This window comes from Cydia splendana, chromosome 16 (genome assembly GCF_910591565.1).
Source record: "Cydia splendana chromosome 16, ilCydSple1.2, whole genome shotgun sequence".
In the NCBI taxonomy this organism is placed as follows: domain Eukaryota; kingdom Metazoa; phylum Arthropoda; class Insecta; order Lepidoptera; family Tortricidae; genus Cydia; species Cydia splendana.
The window spans coordinates 3,762,970-3,780,463 of record NC_085975.1 but is presented as its reverse complement, the minus strand read 5'-3'; the positions used below and the strand labels follow the sequence as shown (position 1 = coordinate 3,780,463).

Here is a 17,494-nt window from a genome sequence, read left to right as displayed (position 1 = left end):
TGTTGGGAAAAATGTACTAACCAACCAATCAGCTGGCGTGTCTGGATGGCCTGTTGGGAAAAATATACTAACGGACCAACCAGCTGGCATTTCTAATTGATCTGTTGGGAAAAATGTACCAACTGACCACCTGGTTGGTGTGTCTGGTTGGCCTGTCGGGAAAAATCCGGGAAAAATATATGTACTAACCGACCAACCAGCTGGCATTTCTAATTGGTCTGTTGGGAACAATTTACTAACTGACCACCTGGTTGGCAATTTAATTGGCTGATTAGGAAAAAAATACTAACAGAACACCTTGTTTGCGGCTTGGATTAATAGTTAGGAAAAAAAAGTTTCAACCCTACAGCCAGGGTGTATGTCAGGATTGCCTATTATTAACCAGCAAACCAGTGACATAAGAGTTATGGGACATATTTTTGAGATGATTTGTACACCCATTTTTTTACAGTTGACTGTACCTAAAGTTGTCCCATTTAGAAACACGGCAAACAAACATTTTAATTGCTCTGTCTAGTCTGTCTGCAACTCTGGGGAAAATTTTCCGAACTTCAACCTAATAAACATTTTATAAGGTAAGGTCAGTGTCCTAGTGACATATCAGTTTCAGAGACGAAAGAAATAAATTCTCGGATAGGCATGCTATTCTAGTATGTAATCTACTAGGGATAAGCAACATAATCGCTTAAGGAACATTGGCTTAAAGCTCATCCAGTAATGTTTAAGCGATTACAGTGAATAGATAATACCCAACTGCACAATAATATACAACTTTTATTCACTTAATAGTAACACGTTTAACGTGCCGCGTTGTCGCCGCAGTCCGGATAAATTTGTAGCAAAACTGGTCGCCCGGAAAACCTCCACCCCTAAGGCACAAAAAGTACAAAATATTAGGTACATATTGCATAACGAATCGCGATTTACGATGGAAAGTCAAACGCGCGGCTCACGCTGCCCAGTCCACGCTCGCGGCTCTAAAGAACGACTGCTCGGCCTAGCTACGCGCGAATTTTCCGGACGCATTTCAAAATTTGAATTTGGAACTTTATATTTTTTATATCCGCTCTTGAAACTTTGCCAGTATTTTCAAGTGGACTCTAATGGCAATTGTTTTTCTCAAGTTCTTTTTTCACGACGAAATGGTAAACAATGATCACAGACATTGATAAGGTTGTACTTGCCGCCTAAAAATAAACTGTCTACCCTCACTGGCTGAAAGAAAGTGCTAATGACTGAAGAAAAATAAAACGCGGTTTTCCAAAATGGCGATTGGGAAAATTAGATTTGTGTTTAGGGGGTGTATACACTTAGTTTGTATTGCGTGTTTGATAATTCGGACAGAATCGATAGAAAGTGAAATAGTGCTAGTGGATGGACTAAATTATTCTAATAAAACGTTAAATACGATTGCTGAAGAGATCTGTAACATCTTCACGGTAAGAAACATTTTACTTAGGTACCTACATAATTAATATTAATTATTTCTCATAAATCTGATTTATCGCTGCGTCGTTCTATTTGATCGTGTTTTACGTCATCCATGAATGAATACTAGTAAAAATGTGACGTAAATTAAAAACAAATAAAATTACAATTGTTCACAGATGGTTACTTACTTACTTGTAGAGTTCACCTACTTATAAATTTAAACAAATTGTATGGATGACTCAATTATCGGTATTTTACGTGACTACCCTGTATACTTAAATAAATAAAAAACAATATAGGGTAATTGTGTCAGACACCGTCCAATTATAGGAGATGCCAACTTTGGAATGCAAAAAAAAAATCATAAAGTATTCTTACTTAAATGTGTTTTATTTGTTTTTATTGCTCATATTGTCTATTTTAGATTAATATGACGTGACCTTAAATTATATTGACTGTTTATTTTATAAAAAATATAATTTGCAAAAGTAGTGGTTTTTTAGTTTCCGTCCACCTATGAGCTAGTTTTCGTCCACGTATGAGCTAGTTCCCGACCACTGCTGCATTATTGAGTTAAAAATCGATTATATGTTTCATTTTTAGTTCTTATGTTATATATAAATCGTTTTTAGTTGGTTTTATAGCTTCCGCCTGCGATTTCGACCGCGTCTAATGATTATATTCGTTATAAACTTTACCTATGTCCTTCCTTGGAACTCAATCTATTTTCATACCAAATTCAACAATCCTTACTTAATAGAAATCGGTCCAGAATCAATAGTACAAAATACCATTTTATTCACATACCGTTGACAAAGGAGTGGACGTAAACTAAATGCCTGCTTTAATAGGCGATACAGATAATATTGAGATGAAAAACAAATATATTTAGGAGATATATATTTAAGTTAAATCACCATTTTAAATATTCACCTAGCTATTTCGGTTTCCGTCCGTCCGTGGACGCAAACTGGATACTTGATAAAATTGGTACTTATGTCTGTTCTTGTCCACTAAATTTCTCTAAGATTTCTTTAAAAAAAACCGGACATGTGCGAGTCTGACTCGCCCACCGAGGGTTCCGTACTTTTTAGTATATTTGTTATTATAGCGGCAATAGAAATACATCATCTGTGAAAATTTCAACTGTCTAGCTATCACGGTTCGTGAGATACAGCCTGGTGACAGACGGACGGACGGACGGACGGAAGGACGGACGGACGGACGGAGTCTTAGTAATAGGGTCCCGTTTTACCCTTTGGGTACGGAACCCTAAAAACTTCATAAAACTGATAATTTTCGTTTTTATTATACTTCGAAGTATAATACATACGTGCTAAAAATATTACTTAAAATAGCTAGAAAAGTTAATAAACTTACCATGAACATTTCCCGCCTAAAGTTATTTTTTCTTGGTTTTAAGACCTCTGAAAGGTACGGATGCAAAGCTGCAACTAATAAGTTTTATTTTTAATTTGCTGCTTGCGAAATATCATTATATGTAGATAGACCTATTGTTTAGACATTGAGGATTACAATAAGTCCAAAATTGTGCGGTAAGGTAGGTTTATATTCAAATTATACGCAATTCTTTGTAGCAACTCCGCCAAGTGGACGGAAACAGGCACTGCCACTGGACGCAAACTGACGCAATTACCCTATTTATTATTGGACAATTTTACACAGATCGTTATAGTTAGTGAAGGCTTGTACAGTCAAGTTCATAAATATGTATACATACCTCCAGCTTTGTAGGCAGGGTCACTATTTACCTACCGACTAGGCTAGGAGGCCATCAAAATTATTCATACAAATTTTTTAGACTAATTTTTTTTTAGTCTACTCGACAAACTGAAAACGGTGAAAAATAGAGATAGGTACTACTCCTAAAAATACGTGTAAAAGTTTTTCGCTTTCTAGAGCCCTATTAAGTTTTAGAATAACATAGAAAAATGTCAAAATACGAAAAACAAGGTAATATTGTAAAATATAAAATAATATTATAACCAAACTATTAATTTTTTCAGACCTTTTATAACGTGATATTATTAAGCATATATATGAGAAGGACTCTAGAAAGCAAAAAAAAATACGATAGTTATTTAAACATTTTTTTTGTTTTCAATATAGATATTTAATATTTTTATAATTATATTTAATGTTATAATGTTACGTACTCGCTTTTTCACGCCGCGCGCGTTTCCCGAAAATGAGGCGCGGAGGGCTGTGTTCATCGTTGAATAAAAAGTATAAATAATGGAGATACAGTTCTGCAAGCATGGCATGTTTTATTGGAAATATCCTCCTCTTTTATAATATTAATTTTGCTTACTTAAATATTAATACTTTTTGAGGTATTGGGGAATTTTTTCCCCCTTTTTTTGTTTATAACTTTTGATATTTTTGTGTGCTAATACACGCTTCGAATAGGTACATTTTTCTAGGCATTACGAATCTAATGAGGTATCACACGTATTTTTAGGAGTAGGTACTATCTCTAATTCTCTATTTTTCACCGTTTTCAGTTTCTCGAGTAGACTATTTGGTTAGATTTGAATGATTCACGGTTCGTTTCACTAGACTTATATCGACCGGGATATGAACCGTGATTACCTTTTGTATTGTTTACGAGCTCCCGATATTTCGACGCAGTTAGGGGAAGGTTGCTATCATTGGACCGCTACACGCAGTTACAGGTTCATGCTATTAACAACAAAACCGCACATAATCATGTATTTTTTACTTACTTATAATAATTAAATTATTACTACTGAATTTCAAAGTTACAGTTTTACAAAATGGCATTAAAAATTAAAATTAAGTACACTTAACTAAAATTAAAAATTATAATTATTTAACTAAAAAAAGAATTATCTTCAAAAATTTGCTCCTTTAGCATTGTTATACTATACACAAACGCACACGTTTGTGAGAATTTGTCAACAATTTGTATGCAGCAGTAAAAATAGACATAGACATAGAATTTTTTTTAAATGTTTTGTCAACGTATTTTTGGACCATCTGTAGGTATATTTAATTACACAAACGGGTCTACCGCGATATAATTTCATTGTTTTTACCTTTAATACGATCCGCGGATAATAGTGTCGCTCGTTGGAGAGGACTTTGGGTTTATGTAGCTCAATCCAGTTAATACATAAACCCAAAGTCCTCTCCAACGAGCGACACTATTATCCGCGGATCGTGAGAGAGGCGATTGAAATTAAAAAACACCCTAAAAATTTCAATCGTGAGGACGGGTACAAATTATCGTCTACTTGGGGACCAGTGATTCAAATGTTGAAACCAGCGGATATATCTTCGGACCAGTGTACGGATACTGTGAGTGTTGCGTGTCGTGCCGTGGACAATAAACATTAAACTTTAACGGGTAGCTGCAATTTCTTTGTCTACCCCGAACATTTTTATAAACTAATTTCGGGTAGTTTAGTGGTGTTTTATTAATATCTCCGTTGACATTTGTTGGGACGTCAGTCTTTCCGTGACCACAGCTGGTGCAACTCAGCTGAAACGTCGGAATTAAAGGTAAAAACAATGAAATTATATCGCGGTAGACCCGTTTGTGTAATTAAATATGTGTACAAAACGCGAGAGTTTAAAGTGTTACATCTGTAGGTACTTTATTGTACAACAATTAAGTACAGATGGTCCAAAAAGTTTATCTTAGTCATTTTGAACCATAAGACTTACTTTGACTTACTTTCATATATATTTCTAACATATGGGTTATATGGGTTTTCGAGTAAGTTGTATGCACCCATATATTTACACTTGACTGTACAGTTGTACAGTCAGCAAAAAACGTAAAGAAGTATGAAGAAAGCGAAGGTTGAAACAGCGCCTGCTCCTAATATACACCGCATGGTGTCATAATTCAACTGTGTGACTTTTACATACAGGCGCGTTAATTAATGTATTTAATTATGAAAAATAAATCACCTATACGGCTACCACCAGTTTTGACATTGACATAACGCTCACGTTTACGTAACTTACTTTCTATGCATCTCGCTCGTACTCGCATATGCGAGCAATAGTGCAAGCGAGATGTACAGAAAGTAAATTACGTAGACGTGAGCGTTATGTCAATGTTAAAACTGATGGTAGAGGCTCTGTCGTTATAAAATTACCTTATTCTTCTGAATTTCAAACTCCACACCTCCTTGCCGCCGCTTTATTATATACCTACCACGATGATAGTCTAGAAACATATAGAACCCAACTTTAATACTTAATTGTTTTTATCGAACGTATGTAGGGTAATTTGCCAGTAACTGGCCACTTTTTAGTTACTAAAAGTGGCCAGTTACTGGCGAATTTCCCTACGTTACTATTTAGCCATATTTGATTCAAATTATCCATCATCGTTTTGTATGCCTTAGGAGCGCGTGTCGTCCTCAATTTAAAAAAATAATATTTATCATCCCAGGAATGCAGAAAAATGTAGTTTTGATCGTGGCTGGCCTTAAGTAAATGAGAATAATGAGATATTATATCACATCTATAAATAGCTCAATCAGGTTAATTAAGAACAACGGTCTTAGAAGTTATCTTCTACTAGACGGGCCCGCAGCTCCGCTCGCGTAAATGAAATAAAGAGTTCGTCTTATGTTTAGTTAAATACCGACATTATTATGTATTCAACCCTGCCATGGGGCTATTCATAAATTACGTCATTTCAAATTAGGGGGGGGGGGTCTGGACATCGGATGACGGTAGCATGATGTAGGAGGAAACGGGGTCATTCGAAGCATGATTTTTGGATGATTTTAAGGGGGGGGGGGTCAAAAATCGTCAAAAATCGATGACGTAATTTATGGACAGCCCCCATGGTTTAAAACTGTGATAGGGATTTCTTATTTGTAGCCGTTATTTGGATAACTCAATTCGCAAATTTGTCAAAAAATGATGTGATTTGATAAAAGGCAAGATTGTATTTTTTCATCTACACGTATTTATTTAAAACTTGTTTCAAGATAAAATTATTATTTGTTCTTATAAGCCTAGTTGCAAAAACGTTCATTAGATTAATTTTCGCCTTAAGACGAATATGAACGACCACCGCCCTTAAATCGCCTTTTCATACAAACATAGGTAGTCTAGTCCTCTCGGTCTTGCGATAGCTCTCGCCAGTCGCCATGGCCGAGGTTGAGCAGGTCTTGAGCAACTACGTCGTTTCAGCGGTACCTAGGACGTCCACTCGGGCGTCTCCCATTTTGTTGTCCCAAGTACCTGCGCTCTCTTCACGGCACGATCCTCTCCCATTCTCTCTAAGTGTCCGAGCCACCACTGAATTTAGCCGCTTTTGTCTCTCAATATTTCGCCCCTATATCGGATCACATCCTTATTTCAATGGCAACAAAATTATATTACGATATTTGGCCGACTGCTGACTGTACATTTGCTTATTTTTATCAGGTCGCTCAATAACATCTGAACATGCACTTTAATCTACCTACATAACTTACTATCAACTTTGTATTTTTGGCCCATCTCAGCATTCTTAGCCCGTTCCCCGGACGAATGGCAATGTTTGCCGAAGCCGTGAAAGTCAATCTGAATAATATAACTCAAAAATAAATTTAAAACAACAAAATACAAATTGATAATAATAATATAGTAATTACTTTGATTGATAAGAATGATAAATCATATATGACATAAATCACTCGTATGGGCTCTATAGACTAAGGTTGAGGTTGGCAGCACTTTTTATTTTACTTCGTGTAAAAAAACTCAGAAATACCTGTATACCAACATGACAAACATAATTTAGTTTACTTTAACTTACGGATTATTTGGTCTAATCTGTAGCACCGCCAAACGAAAGCAACCGAGAGTTACCGAGAAATGGCCGATGAAAATTTCTTTTCCTTATTGTAAATTAAATACGCATCGGAAGCGATAGTTTTTATGGTCTAGTTCTATTCCCATATGTAGATAATTGATTTGAACAGGTTTTTCTTATCATACGTGCGTCGTATTCGAGAAACGTGTCAAAAACTTTTTTAGAAATTTGTAAGGCGCCATCTCGCTTCTTCCCTCGTTTTTTATCCCGTTCTGGTTTTTCAATTTTATATATATGATGATGATGATAGGCACTAATCTACACAATACCTACCTACACTAGTTATACTAGCTCTAAGCTGGTTGTAATTAATTCAATTATCTAGTAAAGTTGAGAGCAAACGACCCTCTCACCCGGACTTAGGCTTAAGTCTCCATTCTAATTATTATTGTTTAATTTAAATACTTAACTATTGGTTCTGTGAATTGTAAACTTCGCGAGCATAGCTTATACTCAATAAATTTGACTTTACAAAAATTCACAGATTTCGTGCCTCACACGACTATCGAGCACATTGGAAATTAATCTACGGAATTCGAAAAGGTATTGTCGCTGAGCGACGAGAAAGTCTGGATAAGGAAAAAGTTACAAAATAAAACTACAACGTTGAATGATAATTATTTTATTCTTAGACTAACACAAGTATCCTGGACATAACGCATGTGAACAAACAAATTGCAAAATTTCCACACGCGTATCCAAGTTTGAATAATTGTCGCCGTGGCGCATAAGTATAGGTACATATTTCATTTTTCGATTAATAAGCAGGATATATTAATGTTCAAAGTACAAGAAAAATCCGTAGTCAACTCGAGAAGTGGTGATCGGCAGCGGCCCATTTGCTGCAAGATATGAAATTTTCTTGGCAGCAGTTTGACGCGACGAGAGATGACCATAACAGCGTTTGTCTATGTTGCACCAAACCTGAGTTCCAATAGGTACTACCAGGGTTCAGCATCAGCTATCTTGGGTAATGCTCTGATGATGCTTTCCTGACCGATTTCGGCCCCAGCGACTGTGTGCTCTGGACTAGGCAATTTTTAGCTCGTGTTATTAGAGTGTAGCTGATCCACTCTCTGATGCGCTCTTAGGTGGCTCACGTACCCTATCTTCTTGCTAAATACTCGAGCGCATTTTGGGCACGTCAGCACACCACCTACATAGTTGTAGGAAATTGAGGTTGGCGGCCGAGCCTTAAGCTCATCACGTTTTTTGTCGAGCTCACTGCGGCGTTCCGTCTCAAAAATGTTAACTCTATCATTAATGAGGCGCCGCCATTCGGGCCGCTGCGCTGCCTTCCGCTCCCAGTCAGAGGGCTCTAGTTGGCATCTCTTCATATGTCTTTTCAGAATATCCTTATATCGTAAGTACTGGCCACCGCTTTTACGCTTACCATTCTGGAGTTCTGAAAAGAAGATACGCTTCGCCACTCTGTCTTCTGACATCCGAGACACGTGCCCACACCACCGTAGCTGCCGCCTCATCAGATACACCTCAATGCCTCCGACATTTGCGCGCCTCAGGACGTTTGTGTTTCTGACCCGGTCCGTCCATTTGATATTCATAATATCTCGGAGGCATTTAAGGTGGAATCTGTCAAGTGTACGTATATATATGCTTACGGTAAAGGACCCATGTCTCAGATGCGTACAGCAGGTTCGGCAGCACCGCTGCCATGTATACACTAATTTTAGTGGAGAGCTTCAGGTCATGGGAGCGAAATACCTTTGGCCGGAGTTTCCCGAACGCCACAGCTGCAGCACCAATTCTAGCATTTATTTCAGCATCTAGGTCGTACTTTGCTGTTATCGTGCTACCAAGATACCTGAACCTCTCCACCCGCTTCAACATCTCGTCACCGATACATACACTCGCATTTGGTTCGTTGTCAGGGACGTTGACCATGACTTCCGTCTTTTTGACATTTATTTTAAGACCAAATGTAGTGCAAGCATCATGAAGACTCGACATTAATCTTTGTAGACCTTCCGCTGAATTTGAGACAAAGCATAAATCATCCGCGTACATAATTTCTGTCATGACAGCATAGGATACTTTGGTACGGGATCTAAACCTTAAAATGTTGAAAAGTCCTCCATCCATGCGGAACCGAATGCCTATGCCTTCTGACAAGTTTTTCATAGACTCCCGAACAACAAATGCGAAATAAAGTGCAAACAGAGTCGGTGCAAGAACGCAGCCCTGCTTGACTCCGCATGAAACGGAGAAAAGCTCAGACTGTTCGCCGTTGATAGTAATGCAGCACTTCATTTCATCATGTAGGAGTCGTAGTAGTTTCACAAACTTGTCAGGGCATCCAAGCTTTGTCAAAATTGTCCAGAGTGCTTCGCGGGGGACACTGTCGAAGGCTTTTTCAAGATCTACAAAACATAGGAACATAGGTTGAAGTTGCTCTCTGCTTTTTTCAAGCAGTTGGCGAACGGAGAAGATGGCTTCACATGTCCCCCTATCCGGCCTGAACCCAAATTGGGTTTCGGGTAGTATAGTTTCCGACAATGGCAGTAGGCGGTTGAGGAGTATTCTAGCGAACACTTTTCCCGGGGTTGAAAGTAACGATGTGCCCATCAAGTGCTCATCAAGACGTCGGATGACCAAAACAGCGTGTGCCTATGTTGCAACAAACCTGAGTTCCTTTAGGTACAGCCAGGGTTCAGCATCAGCTCTATCTTGGGTACTACTCTCCTAAGTGCTCATCGAGACGAGTCCGATGACCAAAACAGCGTGTGCTTATGTTGTATTAAACCCGAGCTCCACTAGGTACTGCCAGGGTTCAGCATCAGCTATCTGCTAGCAGCCGCCAGCAACATGCTGAGGTGAGACCATTTCGTGCCCTCTCCCTCTCCCTCTCCCTCTCCCTCTCCCTCTCCCTCTCCCTCTCCCTCTCCCTCTCCCTCTCCCTCTCCCTCTCCCTCTCCCTCTCCCTCTCCCTCTCCCTCTCCCTCTCCCTCTCCCTCTCCCTCTCCCTCTCCCTCTCCCTCTCCCTCTCCCTCTCCCTCTCCCTCTCCCTCTCCCTCTCCCTCTCCCTCTCCCTCTCCCTCTCCCTCTCCCTCTCCCTCTCCCTCTCCCTCTCCCTCTCCCTCTCCCTCTCCCTCTCCCTCTCCCTCTCCCTCTCCCTCTCCCTCTCCCTCTCCCTCTCCCTCTCCCTCTCCCTCTCCCTCTCCCTCTCCCTCTCCCTCTCCCTCTCCCTCTCCCTCTCCCTCTCCCTCTCCCTCTCCCTCTCCCTCTCCCTCTCCCTCTCCCTCTCCCTCTCCCTCTCCCTCTCCCTCTCCCTCTCCCTCTCCCTCTCCCTCTCCCTCTCCCTCTCCCTCTCCCTCTCCCTCTCCCTCTCCCTCTCCCTCTCCCTCTCCCTCTCCCTCTCCCTCTCCCTCTCCCTCTCCCTCTCCCTCTCCCTCTCCCTCTCCCTCTCCCTCTCCCTCTCCCTCTCCCTCTCCCTCTCCCTCTCCCTCTCCCTCTCCCTCTCCCTCTCCCTCTCCCTCTCCCTCTCCCTCTCCCTCTCCCTCTCCCTCTCCCTCTCCCTCTCCCTCTCCCTCTCCCTCTCCCTCTCCCTCTCCCTCTCCCTCTCCCTCTCCCTCTCCCTCTCCCTCTCCCTCTCCCTCTCCCTCTCCCTCTCCCTCTCCCTCTCCCTCTCCCTCTCCCTCTCCCTCTCCCTCTCCCTCTCCCTCTCCCTCTCCCTCTCCCTCTCCCTCTCCCTCTCCCTCTCCCTCTCCCTCTCCCTCTCCCTCTCCCTCTCCCTCTCCCTCTCCCTCTCCCCTCTCCCTCTCCCTCTCCCTCTCCCTCTCCCTCTCCCTCTCCCTCTCCCTCTCCCTCTCCCTCTCCCTCTCCCTCTCCCTCTCCCTCTCCCTCTCCCTCTCCCTCTCCCTCTCCCTCTCCCTCTCCCTCTCCCTCTCCCTCTCCCTCTCCCTCTCCCTCTCCCTCTCCCTCTCCCTCTCCCTCTCCCTCTCCCTCTCCCTCTCCCTCTCCCTCTCCCTCTCCCTCTCCCTCTCCCTCTCCCTCTCCCTCTCCCTCTCCCTCTCCCTCTCCCTCTCCCTCTCCCTCTCCCTCTCCCTCTCCCTCTCCCTCTCCCTCTCCCTCTCCCTCTCCCTCTCCCTCTCCCTCTCCCTCTCCCTCTCCCTCTCCCTCTCCCTCTCCCTCTCCCTCTCCCTCTCCCTCTCCCTCTCCCTCTCCCTCTCCCTCTCCCTCTCCCTCTCCCTCTCCCTCTCCCTCTCCCTCTCCCTCTCCCTCTCCCTCTCCCTCTCCCTCTCCTCATAGATAATATTTCAATCCAATCTTGATTTAATTTGTGTAAGGTTGTACCAACATATTTATTTTAGATAATTATTACACGTACGTAGGTACTTATAACCGGTCAACATCAATAGATGGTGTCGGCTAAAGTGGCCAAATATATCGTAACACAATCAAGTAAAATGTGTCGCTTGTCCAGTGGCAGATTTGCAGTCTTTGCCGCCCTAGGCCCCAGGCCCTGTAGCCGCATTGACTACATTTTGAGTTATTTCTTGTTATCATCAGCGAATCTATTGTCACAATTTGACGCCCCCACAAAACTTGCCGCCCTAGGCCGGGCTACTTGGCCTTAGGGCAAATCCGCCACTGCGCTTGTCAGTGCTTATTTTGAACTACGTGTATAAGTAGCCATCTGAGTCAGATTCAAATTTAGACGCTCTTTAAATCGCCTCGGCTATAATTTTCGTACCTTTATTGACAAACAACATTCGATCGATTTCCACGATTAAAACATTTATCAGTATTTTAACGCCTTCAGGCGGCTAAACACCTTTTAAAACCGGAGCAAGTGAACACACTGCACATTAAAAAGGTAAATTTCGTGGTGTGTAAACGGCTTTAGAATCATGTGTCATTAGTGTATCACATCACTACAACATTTTTCAATTTACTTATATGTATATAATATTAGCATATACCGCTCAAATATTCTTATATAGGTTTTGTTGAATGTACATCGAATGTACAATGTACATATGTCGAGTGTTTTGATATTTTTGTTCTTATTAAGAAAGTAGATATTTTTTCAAGAGATTAGGTACAGATTTTGGAGATTTAATGAATCTTTTCGATTAAGTTACCTATTCAAATTATTTTTTTATTTAACTTAATAACAACAAAAAAATAAACAGACAACACTAATTAAAAACTAAACTTAAATATAAATATAAACTAAATAATAAAGACTAACGAAAATAAATTAAACTAATAACTAAAAATACTAAATTAAAACTACCTAAAAAGTAAAAACCCTACAAATAAAAAATTGGCCCCAGGTCAGTGCCCTCCGGAAGGGTGCCCAGAAGGCTGGCGGCGTTACCGCGCTGAACGGCAACGTTTGTATGTACAAAAACCGTAGATTAAGATACTGGATACTGAAAGTTAACTGATGTGTCTACCAAACACTCCTAACCTAGTCAATTTCACAACATCGATAACAAATTCCTTAGGCAAAAATGCATTGAAATTGTAACTTTAATGTGTAGGTTGTACCGTGCAAAATGCGTTAAATCTAACTTATGCGGAAATTGAAAACCGACGTACATAGGTACATAGAAATCTCAGTGAACGAATTTTGCAATACGCATGATTCGGTCAGAGTACCATTTAAAATTAGCATTTAGGTCATAAACGATGTGCACAAACACAAACAAATAAATATTAGCCTCCCACCCTAAATGCAATTCACCCTATCCGTTCCGTCGGAAATTAAAAATGGCACGTCTTTAACCGGTCAACTAATTAATCGAATTTGAGTAGTTAATAAAAATAGAAATGGGTACTAAAATTAATAGATTGGCAACAAAAACAGAGCCTTAAAATATATCAATATGAGACAACATTTTAATGCCGTACAGCTTTTGTTTATTTTTAGGCAGGTACCAAGTATTTATTTGGCAACTGAATTTATTATATTGGAGACCGTTTATGAAGCACATTTTAAAAAGAAAACGGCTAATCTATTAACTAAAAAAATTAAGTTCTTTTATACAATATTTTGTTTGGTCACTACACGGTCAACCTAACACGCTCCTCCTCGCTTCGCTCGTCATCGCACCTATCTTTTGACTCTTGCAGAACACCGTGATAACTATTGAAATTAGTAAATTTAAAGACCTAGGTAATGGTTTAATGGCCATTAGGTGTTTCATGATTAGGAAAATCGACCATTGGTAAATAAATTTGTGGTGTTTTGTGGATTAGGAAATTTGTCAATTTAAAGTAGGTACTAGGTATGCATATGTTTAAATTATTAAAAAATGGAGTATTTAAAGCTTATGTATATAGGTATCTTAGGTATTCTGTATATGTATATATATAAACAACCAAATTTTATGATCTCTTTACAATATTATAGTTGCCAACTTATTCTTTTAGACGCTTATCAATTCAAGTTCCCTATATTTTTTTTGGGTGGCTTGATTTTGCTGCCAGTTTTTTAATAATATGATGCTTAAATTTGAGGCTAATATAAATTTATTGGCGCTAAAATATTAATGCACAGCCAAATTATATTATTATATGCCCAGTGAAAGTTCCTGTTTAATATTTTAGTTGCCCGGTTAATAATAAGCCATTAAAAATGAAGGTTCCTCGGGTTCCTCAAATCCACTAAACATTCTTCCGAATAGCAATTAGGTACCAAATATCATGTTGAAACTAAAATGGTAGGTACCTGCACTTAGTTTTTGTTTAATGAATATAGAGTTAGACCAAGCTAACTCGGCAGCGATTTTGATAGCACAAACAGTGCAATTGTTATTTTATACGTCATAATTTCATAGAAGTTTGACGTTTAAAATAACACTTGCAAAGTCTGCGCTATCAAAATCGCTGTCAAGCTATAGCTTCTTCTGACTCTAGCGCCCTTTTCGCGATTGATTTAAGTAGGTATGTACAGTCGCCATCAGATATTTCGGCGCGGTCGAGGTGCTCAGAAATATCTGAACACGCACTTAACGCCCTGACAATAGAGGCGTGTTCAGATACTTGTGAGCACCTTGGCCGCTCCGATATATCTGATGGCGACTGTAGATATTAACAACTGTGACGGATATAGCTAAAAGACAGGAAAATTGGATGTTTAAACTAAAATAGGTATATACTTATGTAGGTACTTTAGTTTTTTTTAGTAAATTATAACGCCCTTTAAGTACTCGTAGGTATTGGTATTTAATTAACAATGGGGTTGGCAACTGTCAAAGGTTTGCATAGATGGCGCCATCATAGCTTGCCCCTTTTTCTATGAGATTTGGCTTAAAGGGCTGGCATCCAGGGTATTAAAAAAACAAAAATTTGACACAATTCTAGGGATTGACAGGGCAAGCTATGATGGCGCCATCTGCTAAAAACTTCCACCGGCCAACCCCATTGGTACGGGTACGGCTAGTATCGAAGTATTATTGTTCGGTTTACAACTTCACCTCTGTAGTTTCACCTTTGTATTTATTTAGGTACTTATATTATCTGAGAGACAATTATAAATAACATTTTTCTCGTCTTAGGTGCGATGACACACATAGCCAAAGTTCGTTGCTCAGTGCAATAAACTTTTATCATTGGAGTAATGCACCTCAACGGAGGCCGATTGAGTCTGCGACTCCCCGATCATGGGTTCAAATCATGACTCATTGATCATATTTAATAGTTTAATATCATATTAAATAGAGGGCAAGCGAGCGCGCGGAAAAGCTCCCACGAGATGGTCTGATGTTGTGTAGAGGGTGGTTGGCGGCAACATGCAGTGCGGGACCCATATGGCTTTAGATCGCACACTGTGGAGACGGAGTATACACGGTCGCGATCCTCAGCAATGAGGGGCCGAGGAAGAAGAAGAATAGTTTAATGGTCGCTTCAGACTTGTCCAAGGTTCCCAAACTGTGCGCCGCGGCTCCTTGGCGCGCCGTAGACAGTAAAGAGGTGCGCCGTGAGGCAATCCTGCTCACCATATTATGTTACCAAATGTTACCTATATTTCGAATAGCCTGTATAGGTTAGGGCGCCGCGCCGCGGGCTAAAAAAGATTGGGAGCCCCCATGGATTAGTCGTTTGTAATTCTGGCTGTGAAGTTGGTGGTTCAAATTCAGGGTAAGCGAAAAATATCCGTGATTTGTTCCCGGCTAATAGATGTGGTATTTTAGTAGGTACCTACTTAATGGCTTCGTATGCGGTAAAGGGTTAAAAATAATACCTGTATAAATGTAGTATATTTACATATATAAGTACAATTAACCTAGTTTGTAAGTAACAGACTAACAAATGTGGACTGTATTTTGTCTGAATAAAGAAATTATTTATTATTATTAAACATTGTAGTGTAACGCAATACAAGCCTTACGCCAGAATCTAGATTATGGACAAGAAAGTAAAATAAACAGTAGAAAGATGTTAAGTCTAAACAGAGCTGCGTAAGCTAGTATAGTTACCAAAGTCTAAAACTAAACTAAATATTAAAATTAAAGTAAACAAAAATCGGTTTCGAAAATTGGTACCTAAATGTGAACGCAGCTTAAGGACAGTACGGTTACCATCAGTTTGTCACTGACATAAACGCCGTCGAGAACGTAATTTACTTTCTATACATCCCGTTTGCACTAATATGCGAGTGTGAGCGAGATGTAGGTATAGAAAGTAAATTACGTTCTCGACGGCGTTTATGTCAGTGACAAACTGATGGTAACCGTACAGTACCCCTATTAATGTAAATTACATTCGATAGCGTGACGAGACGTACGCGTTTGCGTTAACTGTCATTCTGTATAGGATTTTGAGTTTCCAAAACGTCCCGCTTGGCGCGCTGTTCAAAATCCCATACAGAAATAGACATAACGTAAACGCGAACGCACGTCACGCTATCGAATGAAATTTACACTAGTGACTGTTATAACTTATAAGTATACCTACATATATAATTAAACGCGAGCTTAATGATATTCCTTTAATTATATTCCTCGAGCCTTATCCAGAATTGTTAGTAGGTAAACAAAATAAACATTACACAAAATATACATTTCTACTTACAATTTATGAGTAGGTAATTCCACCCTGTCTAGAAAAACATGTTTACGGGACAGAATGCCAAATATGTCATTGACAGCAGGCGATAACTCCAAGTCTTAGGGCGCATTCACATATTGTTTTGTCCTACTCTTCGACGGTTACTATTAAGCTATTAACCAACGAACACAGTCTTGCAGTCTTCCCAGTGTAAACACGCCTTTACATCCGAGCAGCAGCGTAATACCTTTTTTGTGTTGGATTATGATCCTTATGTATACATGATTTTAGTTTGTTTTTAACAAAGCACTACTGTATTCAATATTCGTTTTGTTATCTAAGTGGACAGTCAGCAAGAAAAACTGCTGAAAGAAATGTTACGAACGTTTTACTAAAATATATATTTAATCAATATATATATTATAGTTATCCATGCCGTAATCGGCAACGGCGACCCTAGCTAATTACGAGCGTGAGCTCTGATATCGCTCTAATCAATATAAATAGCTTAGGTAATGGTAAAAATTATAAAGAGTCGGTCGACTTTCGACTTTCAGTGATCTTCAGGACCAGCGCTAGGGTACTGAATATCTAGTACATTCAAAAATATACTAGCTAACGTAATTTCGCCGAAATTATCGGATAATTATACACATAAATAATGTACAATTTTCTTATTCCATCCTTTATTAGAGACTTACCTATGTAGAGTCAGACCACGCTAAGATTTCCTGCCAAGTGCTATGTCATTGTATGGCTTCTATGGGATATAGTATTCATTGTTACCTACTGCCAAATAAATGCATCGTTAGCGTGGTCAGAGTCTGACGGCCTGCTATTCTAGTAAGTGCCAGTTGCACCATCCGCACTTGACAGACTGATCAGATCAACGTCACCCGGCGCGCCGCGGCGGTTTACTATGAAACTTTCTATACAATAAAATTTAGCGAAGTCTTTAACGATGACAGTTTGGCGCAGCCAACCCTAACATAATGTGAAACTACCGGTATTTTCAAAATATATGAAGATGTAAAACCTACGTTGCCGACTGCACCGTGTTTATTTTACAACTAATATATGTCTGTTATCGTGCGTAAACTCCGTCTGCGTCTGGTCAACAAATCTAAATGTAAAGTGAACGTATACATTATCTGGTACTTGTAACGTTTCGGA

The 17,494-nt window shown here is 39.9% G+C and overlaps 1 protein-coding gene across 1 annotated transcript in view; it reads left to right on the top strand.

Moving 5' to 3' along the window:
* The first annotated feature begins 799 nt into the window (after positions 1-799).
* Positions 800-17,494, top strand: part of LOC134797985 (tyrosine-protein kinase receptor torso-like) — a 28,640-nt gene continuing 11,945 nt past the window's right edge. The window contains exon 1 of the mRNA XM_063770320.1: positions 800-1,439. Within this exon, the coding sequence (XP_063626390.1) occupies positions 1,266-1,439 (174 nt within the window). The 5' untranslated portion in view covers positions 800-1,265. The remainder of the gene's footprint in view (positions 1,440-17,494) is intronic.